The sequence below is a fragment of the Pelodiscus sinensis genome, chromosome 19, assembly GCF_049634645.1.
Source record: "Pelodiscus sinensis isolate JC-2024 chromosome 19, ASM4963464v1, whole genome shotgun sequence".
Lineage (NCBI taxonomy): Eukaryota > Metazoa > Chordata > Testudines > Trionychidae > Pelodiscus > Pelodiscus sinensis.
Genome location: NC_134729.1, coordinates 28,395,514 through 28,414,217, shown reverse-complemented (window position 1 = coordinate 28,414,217; position 18,704 = coordinate 28,395,514). Strand labels below are relative to the sequence as shown.

The following is an 18,704-nucleotide window of genomic DNA, read 5'->3' as shown; positions in this document are numbered from 1 at the left end:
AGTGCACGTTGTGAAGTTGCGTGTGTAGCCACACACACACACATCTATGCAATAACCGGCCGGCATGTGCATCGATCGATCGATCGATCGAGAAATTAACGAACGTAAAAGCTGGGTAGATCATATACTGTGTCGTGCATACGAGCTTTACACAGACAGACAGACAGAGAAGCTGACACACACCGTGTCCACAATTATCAACTTTTTTTCTCCTATGCATTTCCCTTCAGAATTACACCCTCTCCCCTCCCCCCTTTTCAGGCATGAATCATCCACCCATTAATCGCGCGTGTGTGTGAGGGAGCAGAGAGCGAGCCAAAGGTGTTTTCTGGCCATGTTGTGTGTGTGTTTCAAACCCGATCGGTTCTCCCCTGGGACACGCCGCTGGGCGCTCAGACCTCCCCCGGCTTGGCTGCGCCCAGGCCCGGGGAAGCCGGTTGCGCTCCCGGCCGGGGCTCTGGGTGCAGCCCCGCAAGGCAGAAGTTCATTTATTTCCCAGTTGCGCGTTGCCCGCGCCAAGTTATAGTTTGACCAGCTGAGCGGGGAGGGGGGCGGAGAGGGGGGGGGCGTGCGGCGAGCCGGGAGCTGCTGACGTCAGGCCCTGCTGGCTGTGAGATTGAGGCTGGCTGGAGGTCTGCGATTCAATGCAACCCGCCGCCTTCCCAGCGCCAGCCACAGAGCGCGGAGAGCCCGGCCGGCCGCAGCCCGCGGAGAGCCCGGCCGAGCCGCGCGCACCCACCGCGGCCGGGCGTTGCATGGCGAGGGGGTGGCGGCGGGAGGGGGGCGCGCCAGAGAGGCCCGGCCATGCCGGAGTGACTGCGAGGGGGGCAGATCGATGGCCCTGAATTAAGCCGGGCGGGCGGGGGGCGGGGGCCGAGCCGGCATGGAACTTACAATGGAGAGCCTGGGCGGCTTGCACGGCGTGTCCCACGCGCAGGCCGGCGAGCTGATGAGCCCGGCCCACGGCCGGCCGGCCGCCCACCGGAACCTGGTCTCCCACGGCCGGCCGGCCATGGTCTCCAGCATGGCCTCGATCCTGGAAGGCGCCGGGGAGTACCGGGCGGAGCACAGCCTGGCGGCGCCCCTGCACCCGGCCATGAGCATGGCCTGCGAGTCCCCCTCTGGCATGAGCCTGAGCAGCACCTACACCACGCTCACCCCGCTCCAGCACCTGCCCCCCATCTCCACCGTCTCGGACAAGTTCCACCACCCGCACCCGCACCACCACCCGCACCACCCGCACCAGCGCCTGCCGGCCAACGTCAGCGGCAGCTTCACCCTCATGCGGGACGAGCGCGGCCTCTCCTCCATGGGCAACCTCTACGGCCACTACCCCAAGGACATGCCGGCCATGGGGCAGCCGCTCTCCCCGCTGCCCAACGGGCTGGGCACCTTGCACAACGCGCAGCAGCCGCTGGCCCCCTACGGCCCCGGGGGGCACCTGGCCGGCGACAAGATGCTCTCCCCCAACGGCTTCGACTCCCACGCCGCCATGCTCTCCCGGAGCGAGGAGCACCTGGCCCGCGGGCTGGGCGCGCCGGGCGCCGGCATGATGGCCCCGCTCAACGGCATGCACCCGCACGGGCACCCCCACGGCCAGCCGGGCGCCTCGCTGCTGGGCGAGCGGGAGAGGCAGGCGTCCACCTCGGGCTCGCAGGCCGGCAGCTCCGGGCAGGTGGAGGAAATCAACACCAAGGAGGTGGCCCAGCGCATCACGGCGGAGCTGAAGCGCTACAGCATCCCGCAGGCCATCTTCGCCCAGCGGATCTTGTGCCGCTCTCAGGGGACCCTCTCCGACCTGCTGCGGAACCCCAAGCCCTGGAGCAAGCTCAAGTCCGGCCGGGAGACCTTCCGCAGGATGTGGAAGTGGCTGCAGGAGCCCGAGTTCCAGAGGATGTCAGCGCTGAGGCTCGCAGGTAGGGGGACGCCCGAAGGGGGGGGAGGGGAGCAGTGGCACGGGACCGTGCGGGGGTACTGCTGATTGCAGCAACCCCCAGAGGACCGGGGTGGGTCTGCACAAGCAGCCTTCAGCAAAGACCCCCTTTGCACGGGCAGCATTGGTGTGACACCTCGCTAGCGCTCCAAGAAGTGCTCTCTCTCTCACACACACACACACAGACACACACACACGGCGTGCTCTCCTTTAGCTCTGTGCCGGATGGCTGCATTATTATTTCCCTCTCTCTGTGGGTGTTTCAAGTCTTTAACCGATCGCATAGAAAAGGAGATCATATTTAACCTAAACCTCCCCTCAAGCCGATGTGATAGCTCCCCCATCGAAATCTCCCCCCATCAGCGTGCTCCTGGCAGTCTAAAGAATCAGGGATGCAAATGCTATAGGGTACTTGTTTCAATTGTAGAGCTATCTATCTATCTATCTATCTATCTATCTATCTATCTATCTATCTATCTATCTATCTATCTATCTATCTATCTATCCCCATACACCCCCTCTATCTATCTATCTATCTATCTATCTATCTATCTATCTATCTATCTATCCCCATACACCCCCTCTATCTATCTATCTATCTATCTGTCTGTCTGTCTGTCTATCTCGCTCTCTCAGCTACCTACCTGATCTTCTCAGGTTTGTTTGTTGTTGATGGGGGGGGGGTGCTTGTGTGTTTGCTTTGGTCCTTTGGGAGGTCTTAACTCGCCCCCTAAATGCCGAGAGGTAAATCAGTGACCCCAGCGAGGTCTGAACGGTCTGTCCACGCCAGCCCCCAAGGCCTGCTTCTTCCAGCTGCTGAATGAATCAAAACTCAGCTGTTCCCCTCCCCCCGCTCCTTCCCAATGGATCGATGTGATCGCTCCTTCATTTTACAAATGGCACCGCCAATCAATTCTCTAGAGCCCGGGCAATCGTTTGCATTTGGAGGCGTTTGACGTGGGCCTGATTTGCTTTTGCAAGCCCAGGGGTCTTTGCTGGCAGGGAAATGTTGCTGCCTAGCCCGAAGCATCCCTGCTCAGATGCAGCCCTGACTTTATGTTAAAGGAACGGACGGTGGCAGAAAAATAAACCCACCCCCATATCGTCCCTTAGCTCCAGGGCTCTTCAGTGGCTCTCCTGCACTCTGCTTCTCTGTGTTAACATTGGGGGTAACATTCCTTGATAGAATTTCTACCTCTTCCTGCCTCCCCTCCCCCGCTTGTGCGGAATTAATGTGTCCAGTCTACAACCTGGTGTGAATTGCATGGTTATAAAGATGGTTGGCTAGACACGTGATGCATACAACTAGACGTGCATCGTTGTATATATCGTATGTACACTCTCCAGTGTGTGTGTGTGTGTGTTGAAACGCTCGGTATCACAGCCCTCGGCGTCTGTGTGTGATTACAACTGACGCCGTAGGAAGGCCCAGTGTGGATCCACGTTCCTCTCTGTTCTGCACACACGTAGATGCCTCGATGGACAGGTCCAGACCTCCAGAGACAGGTCCTGTCTGTTCTGCCTGCGTGGCTGTGGAAGACGGCGAAGCGGGGCTTTTCTGCGGGCGCTCATTTATAATGCAACGTAAACAAAGATGCAATGCGCCTGTTGTGCACATAGACTAGAAGGGGAAATCGATTTTCTACACATGGAGACACAGTGACCCCGTTAATCTATTCCTATGCAAGACCTGCACACTCACAGCCCCTGTACAAAGCTTGCACCGAGCCCCGCCAATGCAAACCTGCCTGCATATCACCCACTTTCGCTTTCTCTTTTCCTGTTGCCACGCCGGCTCCGGCTGGTCCACCTACTGTCTCAGGACTCTCCTGGCTGAAATAAGCTACTATTGATACCTGCCCGCCTCCCCCCCCCCCCTTCTGTGTATTCAGCATTGCTTCTGACCATATGATATTCCCACGTCCTGTCACCCCCCGGCCTTGCGGCGAAGGCTGTTCCCTAGGCTGAATGATCAAGACGAACTCTAGTTTGGATTTCAGAACCGCCAGAAACTGGGATTGGCCGGGGGGGATAAATGCCTGGACATTTCCGGGGTCTGTTAATTCCCTCTGAAGCGCCTGGCCTTGACCACTGCCAGGGACAGGCGTGGGCTGCGTGGACCATTGCTAGGGCTGTTCTTGCGGGCAGTTTGTGTCTGGTGGGCTCCAAGGGGCCGGCCTGGGCCATTTTTAAAGAATTCCACATGCCCTGTGGGCCATCTAGTGTCAAGCAGCTCCAAGCAGATCTGAACAGGAATCTGATGAAGCGCTGCTCACACATAGCGAGATGTCGGGGGTTATTTATGGGTGGATAGTAGTATTCATATGTATTTAGTGTAATTCAGTTGCTCTTTAATTAGGGCAAGATAGTGGCATCCTTTAGTTCCAGTCGATGCCCTATTGAAAAGCAGTTAATAGAATGCAAATTGTTCCTGCCTTTACAAGGTTCTGGTAAATAAAGATTTAAACACTGCCACAATTGGCTTTTTAAGTACCCCCGTTGTTCAATCTAATTGAGCAGTTGGGATTTTATTTCTGACTCACCAAAATTAAAAAAAAAACCCACCTCCAAAGCTTGAAGATTCAAGGGAAATTCTATATGGATATCTCTGGATGTGTATTTTACCTAAAAGGTTCAACAAAACCACCCACTAAATGAACTCACCATGTTCTTGGAACAGGTTCAGTCTTTATTATTATTAAATCAAATTTGGATTTTTTTTAGTTTTCTCATCCACTACAAAGGAGACTTAGGATTTCTCTATAAACCTTATTTTTTATGAATTGGGAGGTCGTATGACATGGGTGATTTTCACTGATTTAATCAAAATCCGTTGGCTATACGTTAAAGTACTTGATTTCTTGCATATATTAAAATATAGTTATGTTAAAATCATTGCATAGTATGCAATATGTTGCTTAGTATTTTAAAATATAGGTTATATTAGATATATAAAATACAGTTCTATTAAACCAAAACGTCTGTATTACATCATACACAATACATCAAACAATTAAATATCAGTTATGTTATATACCTAAAATAACATGGTTAGAAGACGGTGAATTAAAATAAAAATAATGCATCGTATTAAATGCACTGCGTTGTAAATATACACCGCAGTTCTATGAAAGGTGAGGGTTTTTTTCTGCAAGGTTTTGTTTCGTTTCCAAATTAACAGGAACATGCCATCGTCTTTAAACAAAGAAAGTAAAACAGATCGTAATTTTGGGGTGTTTCTGGAAAATCAAATATGAAAATAGTGTACCAAATACGGAGTTAAAGGACACTGTTGCAACTGACATTTGTCAAATCATTGAGGAGTGAAATTGGCTAGGTCTGATAACTCTTTGCCGATGGATTCGAGATTTTGCAAGGAATTTTGAGATGCCTTATTAACCCATCCTTAAGAAGGTGAGAAAATACCATCGAGCTATATTTTTAGAAACCCCAAGGAGGAGCTGAAAATGGCAGCGTAGAGGCGTTGTGCACTTAGAGGGCGAGGGTGTCATTTCAAAGGACGCTTTTACCCAGAGCTATTTTGGAATAATCGCAGGGTTGCAGACAAGAAGGAATAAAAAAAGTCACTGCTTTTGGTGTTTGTATGGAAGGTTTGTATATGAATACGTCGAATTAAGGTTATTTCGAAATAACATAGTTAGATTAGACAGACACTTGAGCAGGTATGGTGCGTGGTATTGAGTTCACATTGGGGCCAGCTGGTCATATACATTGGTGACTGCACATATGTGTATCTGTTATGTGCCGAAAGAGGAGCAGGACACACCAGGGATTGTATGGAGTGTCTACATACCCCTCTGAAACTTTTGTACCTATTTCTCTCTCTTTTCTTTGGAGTGGTTGTGTTCGGTTGGTTGGTTGGTTGGTTGTTTTTCTTGTGCTCAGGTGCAGTGACTTGCGTTATTCCTGGCTTTGCTTTTCACCGCAGCTGATCTGCATATCGTCTGCATACACTTGGCATACATTACACTGATTGCCTTTCAAAAGCGTAATTACATGGCAAGTGGAATTGGTCTGGGGTAGGGGGTGGACTCCTTCAACCGCTCAAATCGATACATTCGAATTACTATCCCTAATCCATCACAGTCACCCCCAATCGATTGATTTTTTCTTTGAACCGGCTTCAAATATTGTTTAAATTGCCGCTCCAGAGCACAACTGTATTTTGAGTGGGGGGAGGGGCAGGACGGGCTTGTGACATCGAGTCATACGCGGCTGAGAACCGGGAGCCGCGACGCAGAGAAAATCAATCGCGGAGCCAAAGTACAAAGCAACCGGCCTGGCGCGGGGCTGGGCACGAGAAAATGGCAAACGGGGACTCGAACTGTCGCAGACTGGAGGTGGTAACCGCGAGGAAGGAGCCTTCCGGGCCGGCCCACCTGTCTGGGGAGCGCCTGGGGCTTGGTGCTGGGCGAGAAATTGACGTGACAGAAAAACGCGAGATTGAAAATGGTTCCTTGGAACCAGCCCCTAAAATCTCAGGCTGAGAATACAGCACCCCGGAGGGGTTGTGCGTAAGGGGGTGTTGGGCTGCGAACCGGGAAGAAATCTCGCCAACCGATTGTCTTTGTAAAACTGACTCGATCAAAGCGCTTTGGAGTCTCTATTGCCTCTGTGCCACGTGGCACACAGCTGGGGGAGAGGGCGGGGGGCGGTTCCTGCCTGGCTCTCTGCCCCGCAGGCTGTGGGGTGAGACCCGGAATGGGAGCAGGGCAGGGAGGAAAGCCAGCAGCGAGCCAATAAGCTGCTGTCTCCTGCCACTTGTAGCTGAAGAGAGACCCCACGGACCACAGCAAACCGGGGAGACATACGGGGCTGGGGAGTGTAGCGGGATAAGTTCTGTGCTGTGTTGGTGGGGACACAGAGGGGTGTGAATGGGTGAACCAGGAGGCGCAGAGGGGCGTGAATTGGTGACAGCGGGAGGTGTAAGGAGGTAAAAGGGGTGTGAGGAGGTAAATGGGGCTAGGTAGATCTGGATACGTACAGCCCGATGGGAGATAGCTGAGCTCAGGGGGAAGACGAGCGAGCTGGAGACTGGCCCTGCGAGTCTGGCGCCAAGGGCCTGTCTGGGTTTGGGCCCTTCCCCTTTAACGCCCCAGCGGCAGAAGGGCGCCGCGATGGGTGTCTCCGTCTTGCACCACGTGCGTGCAGGCGGCCGCGGGGGGACCAGCCCTTCGGCGGTCTGGGCAGCTCGCCGCGCTCCTGGCCCCTTCCGCGGGGAGCCCGGGCCGGGTTCAGGAGTCCACGAGCGAGAGGCTGTAAATAGAAGCTCGATAAACAAGCGGGGCCCCTATAAACCGGCAATTGCTGCCTGGCTCCTCTTTCCAGGGTGCAGACGCGCCATTAAGCCTGGCTCCGACAGTCCTCGGCTCCGAGCGCCAGCGGGCGGGTTTGTGTGGCTGGGGGGTGCGGCCTGCCAGCTTCATCTCCCTTGCCAAAGCGTGTGTGTGTGTGTGTGTCTGTCTGTGTGTGTGTGTGTGTGTGTGTGTGTGTCTGTCTGTGTGTGTGTGTGTGTCTGTCTGTCTGTCTGTGTGTGTGTGTGTGTCTGTGTGTGTGTCTGTCTGTGTGTGTGTGTGTCTGTCTGTCTGTCTTCTGCATGTGCCCCTGCAAACTTCTGTCTTCTCCGCCTCCCCCTTGCCTTGATCCGGTTCAGCCTCTGCTTACGAAGAGAGGGGTGAGGGTAAGGTGGGAATGGGACCCCACACAGCCACCCCGACACTCAGCAACCTCAGGGGGCGCGCACACACACACACACACACACACACACGGGTTCCCGGACGCAGAGATACAAGTACACACTCTCCTCCAAAAGCAGGTTCGCTTGCAAGACACACCCCAAGACGCAGAGCCTAATACACCGGTAGACACAGAGAGAAATGGTGTGTGGGGGGGGGGGGTAAAAGAGAGGCAGGGTAGGTTTAGGTAATATCGTTTTATTGGAACTATTTCCCTTGTTGCAAGAGCAAGCTTCAGGATCAGAAGAAAAGCGAATGTCTTGCATCAGCAGAAGTTGGTCGGATAAAATACTGACCTCACCCCCCTTTTCTCTCATATCCTCCTGTGGCCAACCCGGCTACCACAACCCTGCCAGCAACCGGTGTCCATACGGTCAGAGACAGCTTAGCCTGGGTTTCAGCTCAAGGGCCTCAATCCATCGGGTCTTCCTAAAACACAACCACAGAGAAGAAACCGCGCTGAAAATGTTACACACCGAGAGAACGTGTGCGGTTGTGTGTTGTGTTGTGCGCGCGCTTCCGCATGTGCGTTGTGCAGCATGGCAACTGTGGGATGGTTTTAAGCGGGCCAATTTGGAAATGCATTTTTTGGGGTGGGGGGGTGGGACCTCCAGGAATTTTCCAGGTCAATCTTCACACAGGGCCATGCGAGGGGACAGGTGCCTATGTCTGTATTTAGGTTTTAGAGCACCCAGGCCACGCGCTGGGCCCCTTTCTGGTATTGAAAACAAGCCGAAAACCAGGTTACACTGAACCAGTAAAATCCGCAGCTGGTTAACCCATGTGTTCATCAGTCACTCCCTTATGACGTCGCGAATGTTCCTATGCGCTGCACACGGACAGAAAAATACATTTAGACCAGAGATGACTTTTTACTGAGATCGCTTCTTGTGCTCCTCAGCGACTGGAGCCATCCACTGGACTGCAGGCGCTGGGCAGCCGAGACAAATAGATACCGGGCTAGGGTTGCTCCGAAATAAAGTCCTGGTATAGACCAGGGCCTAGCGTGAACTGAAATAACGCCACTGAAGTCAACAGACTTCAGTTTACACCACCCATGGGTCTGGCAGTAAATATCGAAATCCCCTCTAAATAGGACCCTGGCCTATTTATTTTCTATCCACTGGAATGGCACTGAAATCCAACATCCTAGGCTTCCATGAAAGTGAGCAGCAAATGGGGACTCTCCCCCGGCTGTTGTGTAAAGATCCCACTTCGGGGGTCGCAAGGGTTGTGAAAGATCCGATCTCAAACCAGGAGCTACATCTACACTGCAAGTTTCTTGCACAAGAACTGTTTTGCGCAAAAGGTCTTACACAAGAGCCCGTCCACACTGCCATGTGCTTTTGCACAAGAGATGTGCTTTTGTGCAAGAGCACCCATGGCAGTGTGGACCTCTTGCGCAAGAAAGCTCTGATGGCCATTTTAGCCATAGGGCTTTCTTGCGTAAGAAACCCCTTATGCCCATCCACACTGCCTTCTTGCACAAGAGCTCTTGTGCAAGATCTCTTGTGCAAGAGGGCTTATTCCTCACGGGGAGAGGACTAACTCTTGTGCAAGAAGCCCTGTTTTCCGACGCTTTCCTGTAAATTGACTTGTGCAAGAACACACGGGCAGTGTAGGCGCTCTGCAAGTTTTTGCGCAAGAATGGCTGTTCTTGCGCAAAAAGCCTGAAGTGTAGCTGTAGCGAATAGCGCCCAGGTGCACCTTGCAGCAGACTCCTTGTAGAGGGGGCCATGCTGTAGTGGGTGGGATTAAGGAAGACCCCACCCCGCTTGCGCCTGGCAGGTGGATGAATTTGTTCTGAAGCTGTTCAGAGGTTGGGATGGGGAGAGCCGAGGGTAGGAACGCCAAGATTGGAATGATGGGTGTTCTGCCCCGTCCTGTAAGAGCCGGCACCAGCTGAGACGCTCCCTGGTGCCCCCTCCTGCAGTCTCCCTGAATCCTCCGGCACTGTGTGTTGTGATCGCCACCCTGTGGGACCCAGCTCTGCATCGGACGTGGGAGACCTGGGCGCCTGTAACTGCCCGGGCAACCGCTTACAGAGGGTCACCTCCACGTGGCTAGCTGGCCGTGCCCACAGGTGGTGGCTACGAACTCCGGGCTTGTGGTGGTCCCCCAGGCAAGCCCCGAACTGCTCTGCCGGGCTCTGCTACCGCTGCACTCCCACCCACCCACCCCTCCGCGCAGGCGGCTCAGCAGGAAGGCTGGAGCCTCCCCCGGCCCCAGACAACCTGAGCGAGCAAAGAGGCGTCTGCACCTCTCTGACCATAGGTCTCCCCCGCCTCTGTCCCCAGGCCAGGAGCGGGTGAGCAGCGGCGCAGGCTGTGAGTAGCTGATGGCTGATGGCCGGGGAGGTGTTTCCAGGCAGCATCTATCTAGTCCCGTAAACATCTGTCCGTCTGTCCCCATACAATAGCTATCTTTCTATCTATCCGTGTATCTATCTCCACACATATCTGCCCACCTATCTAGCCCCACACATGTATCTACCTTCACTCCTACTATCCCCATGCACATCTGTCCACCTGTCTGTCTTTCTAGCTAGCATCCCCATCCATTCATTTACTATCTCTGTTCAAATATATCTACCCCATAGAAATCTGTTCATCTAACCCTATATCTATCTATCTATCTATCTATCTATCCCCATACCCCCCCCCATCTACCTACCTATCTATCTATCCCCAGACACGTCTATCTGTCACTTTTATCCACCAGTCACTTACTTATGTAGTTAACTAGCTAAAAGCCTCGATGGTTTTACCTGGACCCTGTTGCAAGCTCCAAATCGAATTCTCCTTCATCTCTCCCCTCGGCTCTGTGCGCCCGCAGAAGCGCTTATGTAACAGTCCCTGGTCACACCGGCTCCCCCGGGCACAGCTCCGTAGCTCCAAGCGCGCTCAAGCCAAGGTGTGAAAGCCGGGGGGAGGGAGGGAAGCTGTCCCCCAGCGCCAGGCGGGCTGGAACAGTTTTATAGCGGGGGTGCCACTGAACCCCGTGAATACTGGAGCCACTTCAAGCCAGGGGCGCTATGCCCCACGCGGGAGCAGGCGATGTAGCCCTGTTCCGGGCGGCGTGCGCTGGGGGTTGGTGTCTGAATCCGTTTAGATCAGTGCTAGCTAGGCCTTGGTAAGGCCGCTTCTCCTTTCTCCTCTCTCCGGGCCCACCACTTCCCCACTGCCTCAACTGGGATCCAAGCGCCCCAAGTCCTCAAACCACCCCCCAAAGGTCATCACTTAGCTAACCAGGGACGTGCAATGCCTCAGCAGACAGGCGAGGATAATTTATAGACCCCTCCAGTCGACTCATTACGGAGTGCGGTATCCCTGTGGGGGTGGGGGGGGGGGGGGCAGGGCTAACAGGTCAGTAACACAGCCAGAAAGAGAGACTTCCATTGATGTGTCTATTTCAGTGTAGCTACCTAACTAGTATGAATCGAGGGGGGCCGGTAGTTACAAGGGAAGGTATAATTCATCCAGCTGTAGGTAAGAGAGGTGGCGGTGCTGTTCTTTTCTAAACACTGGATGATCAAGGCATCTGTGAGGAATTGTTTATCAAACAAGTCTCAGATCTCTCGCCTCCCTCTATGGCCCAGAAAACCAAAGTGGCTTCAGTTTAAATGCAGCAGCTGGTTTTTCTCTCCAGGTCGGGGATGTTTTCCCACAGCTGCGCCCTAGCGAAGATCCAGAGGCTGGCTAGGGTTGGGCGGGTTTGTAAGTCACGCAAAGTGAAACAACTAGTAAAGGAAACTGAAAAGCTGGCAGGACTCAGTGGTGGGAACAAAGCAGCAGGAACAGGTATTGACAAACATCCGTTCGACCCAGACCCATCTGGGAGCGGATGAAAGAAAATGATGTTTAACTAGGAAAAGTAAATCCTTGACTGAAAAGGGGGAAATTGTGTGTGTGTGTGTGTGTGTGTGTGTGTGAGAGAGAGAGAGAGAGAGAGAGAGCTTGTGTCTACAATGTTAGGAGGAAGCACAATTTTAAAAAATACATAAATAAAATACATGTTCAAGTCAATATCTTTCTAGCAGTGCTGCTCTCCCTCCATATATGGAGAGAAAGAATGGAAATGTATTAGTTTTGTGCATTGTATTTTACATGTGTCCTTCCTTGTCAAACTGTAGAAACAGTACCAGACATATTCTCTCTCTGTCTCTCTCTGTCTCTCTCTCTCTCTCTCTCACACACACACACAAAGGAAAATGCAGGACAATGTAGCACTTTAAAGACTAACAAGATGGTTTATTAGATGATGAGCTTTCGTGGGCCAGACCCACTTCCTCAGATCAAATAGTGGAAGAAAGTAGTCACAACCATATATACCAAAGGATACAATTAAAAAAAAGGATACAATTAAAACACAAAGGAGATACACATACAGATATGTCTGCATGCACAGATATGTGTGTGTGTAGAAATATACCTTCCTGTCTAGGGTAGCCACACGTCTATTACTATTTCTGCATTTGGATCTGGAAGGACAGTTTTGACATACAATACCTCGCTCCATTACGTTCCCCCTTCAAACACATTCCCGGGCATTTCCCAGTTTCTTTTGTATGTGCTTGGTCGGTTTTTCTGTGAGCAGGTTTGGTTGTTAAGGGCAGGGATCCGTCCTGTCCTGGAGTCCCTTTGCCCCTATGCGATAGGTGATTTCGGGGGTGCTGGAATCTTGTGAATAATGGGGGTGCTGAGAGCCAGGGGACCAAACTGGGGACGCTGTATATTACATACAGGTTCCAGATTCCAGCCACCCCCCGTACCCACGTTCTAGCACCCATGGGTGGTCCATCAGAAAAGTGTCCAACTCCATTCGGGGCTACAGATTTATTAATGGAGCCGGGACAGAAAATTCACCTGCGATTATTTTTGCGAGGGGCAAAACAAGTCAATAACATGGTTGTTTCTGTTGAGCTTCCCAATCACTCCACCGTCTCCTTATTTATTTGTCCTGAACGCGAATTAGCCCTCCGCTAATAAATCAGTCGGCGTGTTTTCTCTCCTGCTCCTATGAGATGCACTCGCATGCAAGAAATCAAAAAAGGCTTTATACACCCTTTGATCCGCGGGATCAGATTTATGAGCAAGTCAATAGGGTTCTTTTTGTTAAAAAGCCGGCGCCGAAAAGAGATATTATAGACTTTGTATTAGGGTCCTCGTTCTTTTCGCGCTTTCTTTGTGCTCGGGCGGGTTGGAAGTTCGTGATATTGAATAATACTTGAAAAACGTTCAGTTCGATTTATTGAAAAAATCGCATTTGCGAAACGTTAGAGAGCCTAGAGATTGTTTTTTGCGTGTAAGATGGAAATAGATATCGGAGATGTGTGTGTGTGTGTCTATAAAATACTTAGATCTCATATTTACATGCAGCATACTTCATTGTCCGTATGCACGTGGGTTGCATTAGACGTGCAGGCATATATGAAAACTACATATTGTGTAAATACTGAATATCATGTGAGCATGTCAACTATGAGGCGCCCCGTGTACCTTAAATACTATTAGCTGCAGCCCACGAAGGCTTATGCCCAAAAAATCTGTTACTCTTTAAGGTACCACTGGATTCCTTGCTTCTGCTAATACAGACTAACACGGCTACCCCCTTAAACTATACAAACTATATGACATCTCGCCACGTATATATTAAACAAATATACTTCGAACTATTAATTAAATAGCGCAATTAGTGTATGCACATCTGTGTGTGTGTGTATGTGTGTATGTATATATTCTGTCTCTATATGTGTGTTTTACACCTTTGGGAACTGCATTGATTTTGTTTATGTGTATATATTTCTTCAGTACAGTGTACATTCGTGCGCGTTTCTATTAAATATACATAGCTAGGAAAAGCATTTAATCTGTCTAGGGAGAGATGCCTGCTTTTATTAAAGGAAGTACTTTACATGGCATATTTCACAGAAAGAACATAGAAAACGAAAGAAAGAAAGAAAGAAAGAAAGAAAGAAAGAAAGAAAGAAAGAAAGAAAGAAAGAAAGAAAGAAAGAAAGAAAGAAAGAAAGAAAGAAAGAAAGAAAGAAAGAAAGAAAGAAAGAGGATTCCAGTAAAATATTCACGGACTTTCGATACGAATATGTGTTTACTTCCTGCCTCAGTTCATCCTCCCCTCTAACGTCAGGATCTTTAATCGAGCGAGCTCACGAATTATATATAATACGACATAACAGCCCCCTTTTTACACTGCTCCATTCACTTCTGAGTTTGCCTCAGCTACGTGGTGGGGGGAGGGGCAGGGCGAGTTTCAACACACACACACACACACACACACACACACACACACAGCGAAAATAACTCGCACAACCGGGAAAGAAAAGGCTCTACTCGTAGCAATTGTGTCCGGTGAACAGGGGCCTGTTGAGGGGCCTCCAGCAAAACCCAGCCAGACTCTCCACCCAAGCTGACTTCCCCCCGAAACACTTCGATGGACTCCGCTTAAATGTGTCCCCAGTCGGAAGATGTGTGATGGCTGGGTAAGAGACACTGCCTGAGCGAGTCCGCCTCAGGCACAACTGAGTGTAAGGAGCGGTGGGCACGTTTGCACGTGTGCGTGTGTGTGTATGTGTGTGTGTGTGTGTGCGCGCGCGCGTGCGGGCGTGTGTGTGTGTGTGTGTGTGTGTGTGTGCGCGCGTGCGGGCGTGTGTGTGAGTGTGCGGGCGGGCGGGTGCGTGTGCGTGTGGGTGCGCGCGTGCGGGCGTGTGTGTGAGTGTGCGGGCGGGCGGGTGCGTGTGCGTGTTTTATAGGGAACGAGCTAATGCGCTCCGGCCGATACATATTTTGAATTTCGCTTTTAATTAACGATGGCCTCCGATCAATATTTCCTAAAGGGCGTCAATATCTGCGCCGTATCTCACAGGCTCCAACAGCTGGGAACGCGGCAGGGGAAATCCGGGGTCCTCGCCCCGTTGGAGAGCCCAGAGCTTGGCCTGCACTTGCCCACTTGAGAGACCGGCTAAAAAGTCTGAGTCTGGGGCAGAAACCCACCCAGGCAAGCCTGCGGGGGAGGGGGGGGTGGGTGCTCTCCCTCGCAAACCAAACCACGCGCAGGCCGAGCCATTAATGCGCAACGACTCCGATAACCGTGTAAACGCAGCTACCCCCGAAACAGTCGATTGCCGTAAACCGCCCCCCAGACACCATCTCCTGTTCGCCGCTCTAGGCTCACCCATCGGGTCCCTTGTGGGTTTGGGATCTCACCGTCCGAGCCCAGCAAGTCCCCTTGCTAAGGGGCTTTGGCTCAGAGCTTCCTGCGCCTTGCCTAGCATCCCGCAGCCGGTTGCCTTCGCTTTGCAACGCGTTTATAATGCCCGGTATCCTATATGGCTACGTGATGCGTTTTAATGCGAGGAGGTGTATGCGCGCGTATTTAAAAGGCACGCCATCTCCAAGTCAAGCCGGGATTGCCGCGTATTTGATAGCGATAATCCCATATCACACCTCGCACCCATACACTGGCTTTGTATCTTCACACGTCTGGAACCCCAGACTTGTATTATTGTATAGAGCCGGCATCGCATGATTACATGCTAGTAACACAGACCCTGCTTAGTACATACATGTACAATGTGATGCATGCACGAATGTGATGGCGTTGTAGCCTATCATTGAAATTGATATAATGAACAGAGTTCAGAGGGGTAACCGTGTTAGCCTGCTTCAGCAGAACACAAGACCAGCACATTTGGGCGTAAAGGAGAAGGCTGCTTCCCACCAAAACGGGTGCGCAGCTAGATTGTGTTAGTCTTTAAGGGGCCACAGGACACCTCGTTGTTTTAATCAATATTTCCCGGGGTCACGCTACATCCACAACCCACAAGTGCACCCTACAACCCATAATTCTGTGATTTATGCCTCTGGGCATCAGTTTACCCAGCAGATGAATTTGCGATCGAAATGCGCTCAACAAAACCGGCATTTTAAGACCTGGCGTAGTTCGATTTTTGTTCTTCGTTAGGCGACGCAGCAGCGGCGAGGCCAATATTTTAGACCCCCCGAATAATCCCCAAACCGAGTCCTGAATTGAGGGCGGGCGTTCCAGGGGTGTAATTCGGCTGCGGGGGAGGAAAACGATTGTGCGGCCAGAAATATTTATACCAGAGAAACGGAAGGAGAGAGACGAAACAGTGAAATTGAAATAAACCCCCTCTCCAGGAAGAGACGAAAGCGTTCGCGTAACCCGTGCCCCCCTCCATGGGAAACACTTCGCCCGTTTCATCGCTCGCGAAATGTACCCAAACAAAACGCCTCAATAAACCCCAAGATTTTAAGCCAATTGATTAAAAAACGGAGAGTCGCCGAGCTGAAAAAATAATTACTTTTCTTTAAGCCTTCTCCCTTCTTACAGATTTGAAGGTTGATTCATTCAAGAGAAAAATAAGAAGCAATATTCGTGGTTGGTTCGTTTAAAGACTCCCAAACGTGCATGAATATATCTCGCTTCAGGTCTGCTCTCGGTAGAATATAAAATACTGAAATCTTCCCCTTTTCCTTCCCGTCCACTCATGTGGAAATATAAATAACAGCCACGTAGAAATGTGGAAACATTATTCACGATCCATTCTAAAGAATTAAAATGTTACCTGCCCCCCACCCCCCGCGGTTTGGTTAATTTCAGCTTTGTTTTACATTTCTCCACAGGGACACACGTTAGATCCTTAGAAGTGAATTTGTCCCCATATTTTTTCCGAACATTATCTTGTTAGTTTCAAACTCTCCCGGTGTTTCAGTGCCGAAGTATTTTCTGTTTGCTAATAATCACAGTGGCTAGAAGGAGACTAATAAAAGCTACTGTGAGTTAAATATTAAATCTTTTTTCTCCCTATAAGGAAATTACCTCCATCCCTGCAAAAATAATCCGATTGAAGCTTTTTCCTCCCCTCACACTGTTGTGTTTGGTTGCAATTTAACGCTATTTTTAAAATGCATTGTTTATTGAGAATAATTGTTTCCCCCTCTTTTTGTTATAATCTGAAAACCCAAATATTCCATCCAAAACCTCATGGCCTTGCTCACACTTATTGGAAGCAGCCCTTTCATTTACAGCTCGAACAGTGTCTTACGAAGGAAACACATTCATAAAATATGCCCGAAAAGTAGATCCGAATTCACATTGCATGAGTGGATACAGTGATTTTGTTTGTTTTGTTTTGTTTCTACTGTGTTGTTTTCAGGTGCAGATTTTTACTCGTTGTTTGTCTGTATGTGGTTGTGGGTTGATTTTATTTTATTTTATTTTATTTTATTTTATTTTCGTTTCACCAATTGCCACTGAAACCTTAAGGGAGAGATAACAGAGAAGAGAAAACTCTCTGAGTGACCTTTGAATCAATTTGAAAAAGCTCATTTAACTGATAAGTCTTGAAAGCTCCAGAACTAATTTGAAAATACATCTATTAAAATCCCATTGCTGGTGCTTAAGTACTGCTGTGGAGGAGTTGCAAGGCAGACTTTGTGGGGTCTGAGGATATCTGTGAGCACAGCTTTAAGCAAGAATCAACAAAGAAATTGTTTCCTTGCATGAAAAATTATGAAGCTTCAAAAGAACAATCCCTCCCACCCAGGTTTTCATGGAAAGGGAGGTAGACTTGCAGGGTGAAGAGCATTTCCCCAGGATAACCTTAAAATCAGAAGGCTGGAATCGCAGACAGAATATTGGATTTTTCTCTTGAAAACAAATCCAATATGGCATCACTGTCTGAAGTTCTAACGGCCAGGCAGGAACATCTGAGGTTCTCAGTCTGGAACGCAGGGATGGAGGTATTTCTGGTATTTTCATGGGGATTTACCTGGCATTATCCCGGTTCATCCGGAAACGTGGCTCCCAGCACAGCCTGGGGCTAAGGCAGGGATAAAGGTTGTAAGATGGCATCTCTCTTCTGCTGGGGGAAGAACAGCTGTCGGGACCAGCTCTTAGCGCCTGGCTTGAGGGTGGCTGGCAGATCGTTACCCTTTTTACTGAGGCCCGGCCTTGCCGCTGAGATGCCACAAGGCCAGAGCTCAGGAGAATGGAGACGGTGGTGCAGTGCCTTGGGTGCGACTGCAAGACACAGTCTGGGTCCTTGTCAGTTGGGAAACCTCCAATAAAGCAGGGAGCTGGGAGGGAGATGAGGACTTGAGACGACCTTAAAGGACAAGGAGATACAGCCCTCTTGGGAAGGCCTAAGACTGTGCAATGAACTCCCCCAGGAACTAGGGTGCAAGAGTGAGGGTTGGGGGGTGAGAAGCGGCTCAGGGCAGCAGGTCCCATCCAGCACAGGCCTTGTCTCTCCTGTCCAGCTCTCCAGCCTCCAGGGGCCCTTTTGTCTCCCACCCAGCCCCCCAAGTCCTGCAGCCACCAGGGGCATTTTTTCTCCCTTCCACCTCCAGTGCTGTGGCCAAGGGCTGGGAGAGGGGGGAATGGGTTTGGGACTGCAGGGCTACTTATTCGGTGTGTTGGCAGGCAAGATGCAGGAGCCCCGGCCCTGCTGGCCACACCCTTAATGGTGCGGCTTTCCCCATGGACACGCTGCAGGAGCGCTCTCCCCCACAGGCCCGCTGCCCCCAGTGGCCACTCTCATATTGCACCCCTCTGAACCCAGCCCCTCCCTTGGCATATTATGGAAAACAGTTCTTTTCCTGGGGCATCCGGTTCTCCTGGCACAACCAAACCCTGACCTTGCTTTAAGTTAGGTGAAGAGGAGGCTGCCTACCAAATTGGTGGCGCAAGTTCTTACCGTTTAGGAGTTCTTGAACATGTACTTGCTGACAGACACCAAGCAGACAGACACACTCTGAAACAGTGGTCCCCAACCTTTTGGGGCTGCTGGGCACCCAGGGGTGGAGCCATGTATGCTCCATGTGCCCAGGGTGGCACCGTGCATGTGCCGCACACCCTGGGCGGGGGCTGCTCATGTGCTGCATGTCCAGAGGTGGCACCGCGCATGTGCCACATGCCCGTGGCGGGGGCCGCGCATGCGCCGGGCACCCAAGGTCCGTGGTGCAAGAATGGTT

General features: G+C 51.2%; 1 protein-coding gene across 1 annotated transcript in view; it reads left to right on the top strand.

Annotated features, from left to right (window-relative positions):
• The first annotated feature begins 895 nt into the window (after window positions 1-895).
• Window positions 896-18,704, top strand: part of ONECUT3 (one cut homeobox 3) — a 78,621-nt gene continuing 60,812 nt past the window's right edge. Inside the window, exon 1 of the mRNA XM_075903400.1 lies at window positions 896-1,916. Coding sequence (XP_075759515.1) covers window positions 896-1,916 — 1,021 coding nt within the window. The remainder of the gene's footprint in view (window positions 1,917-18,704) is intronic.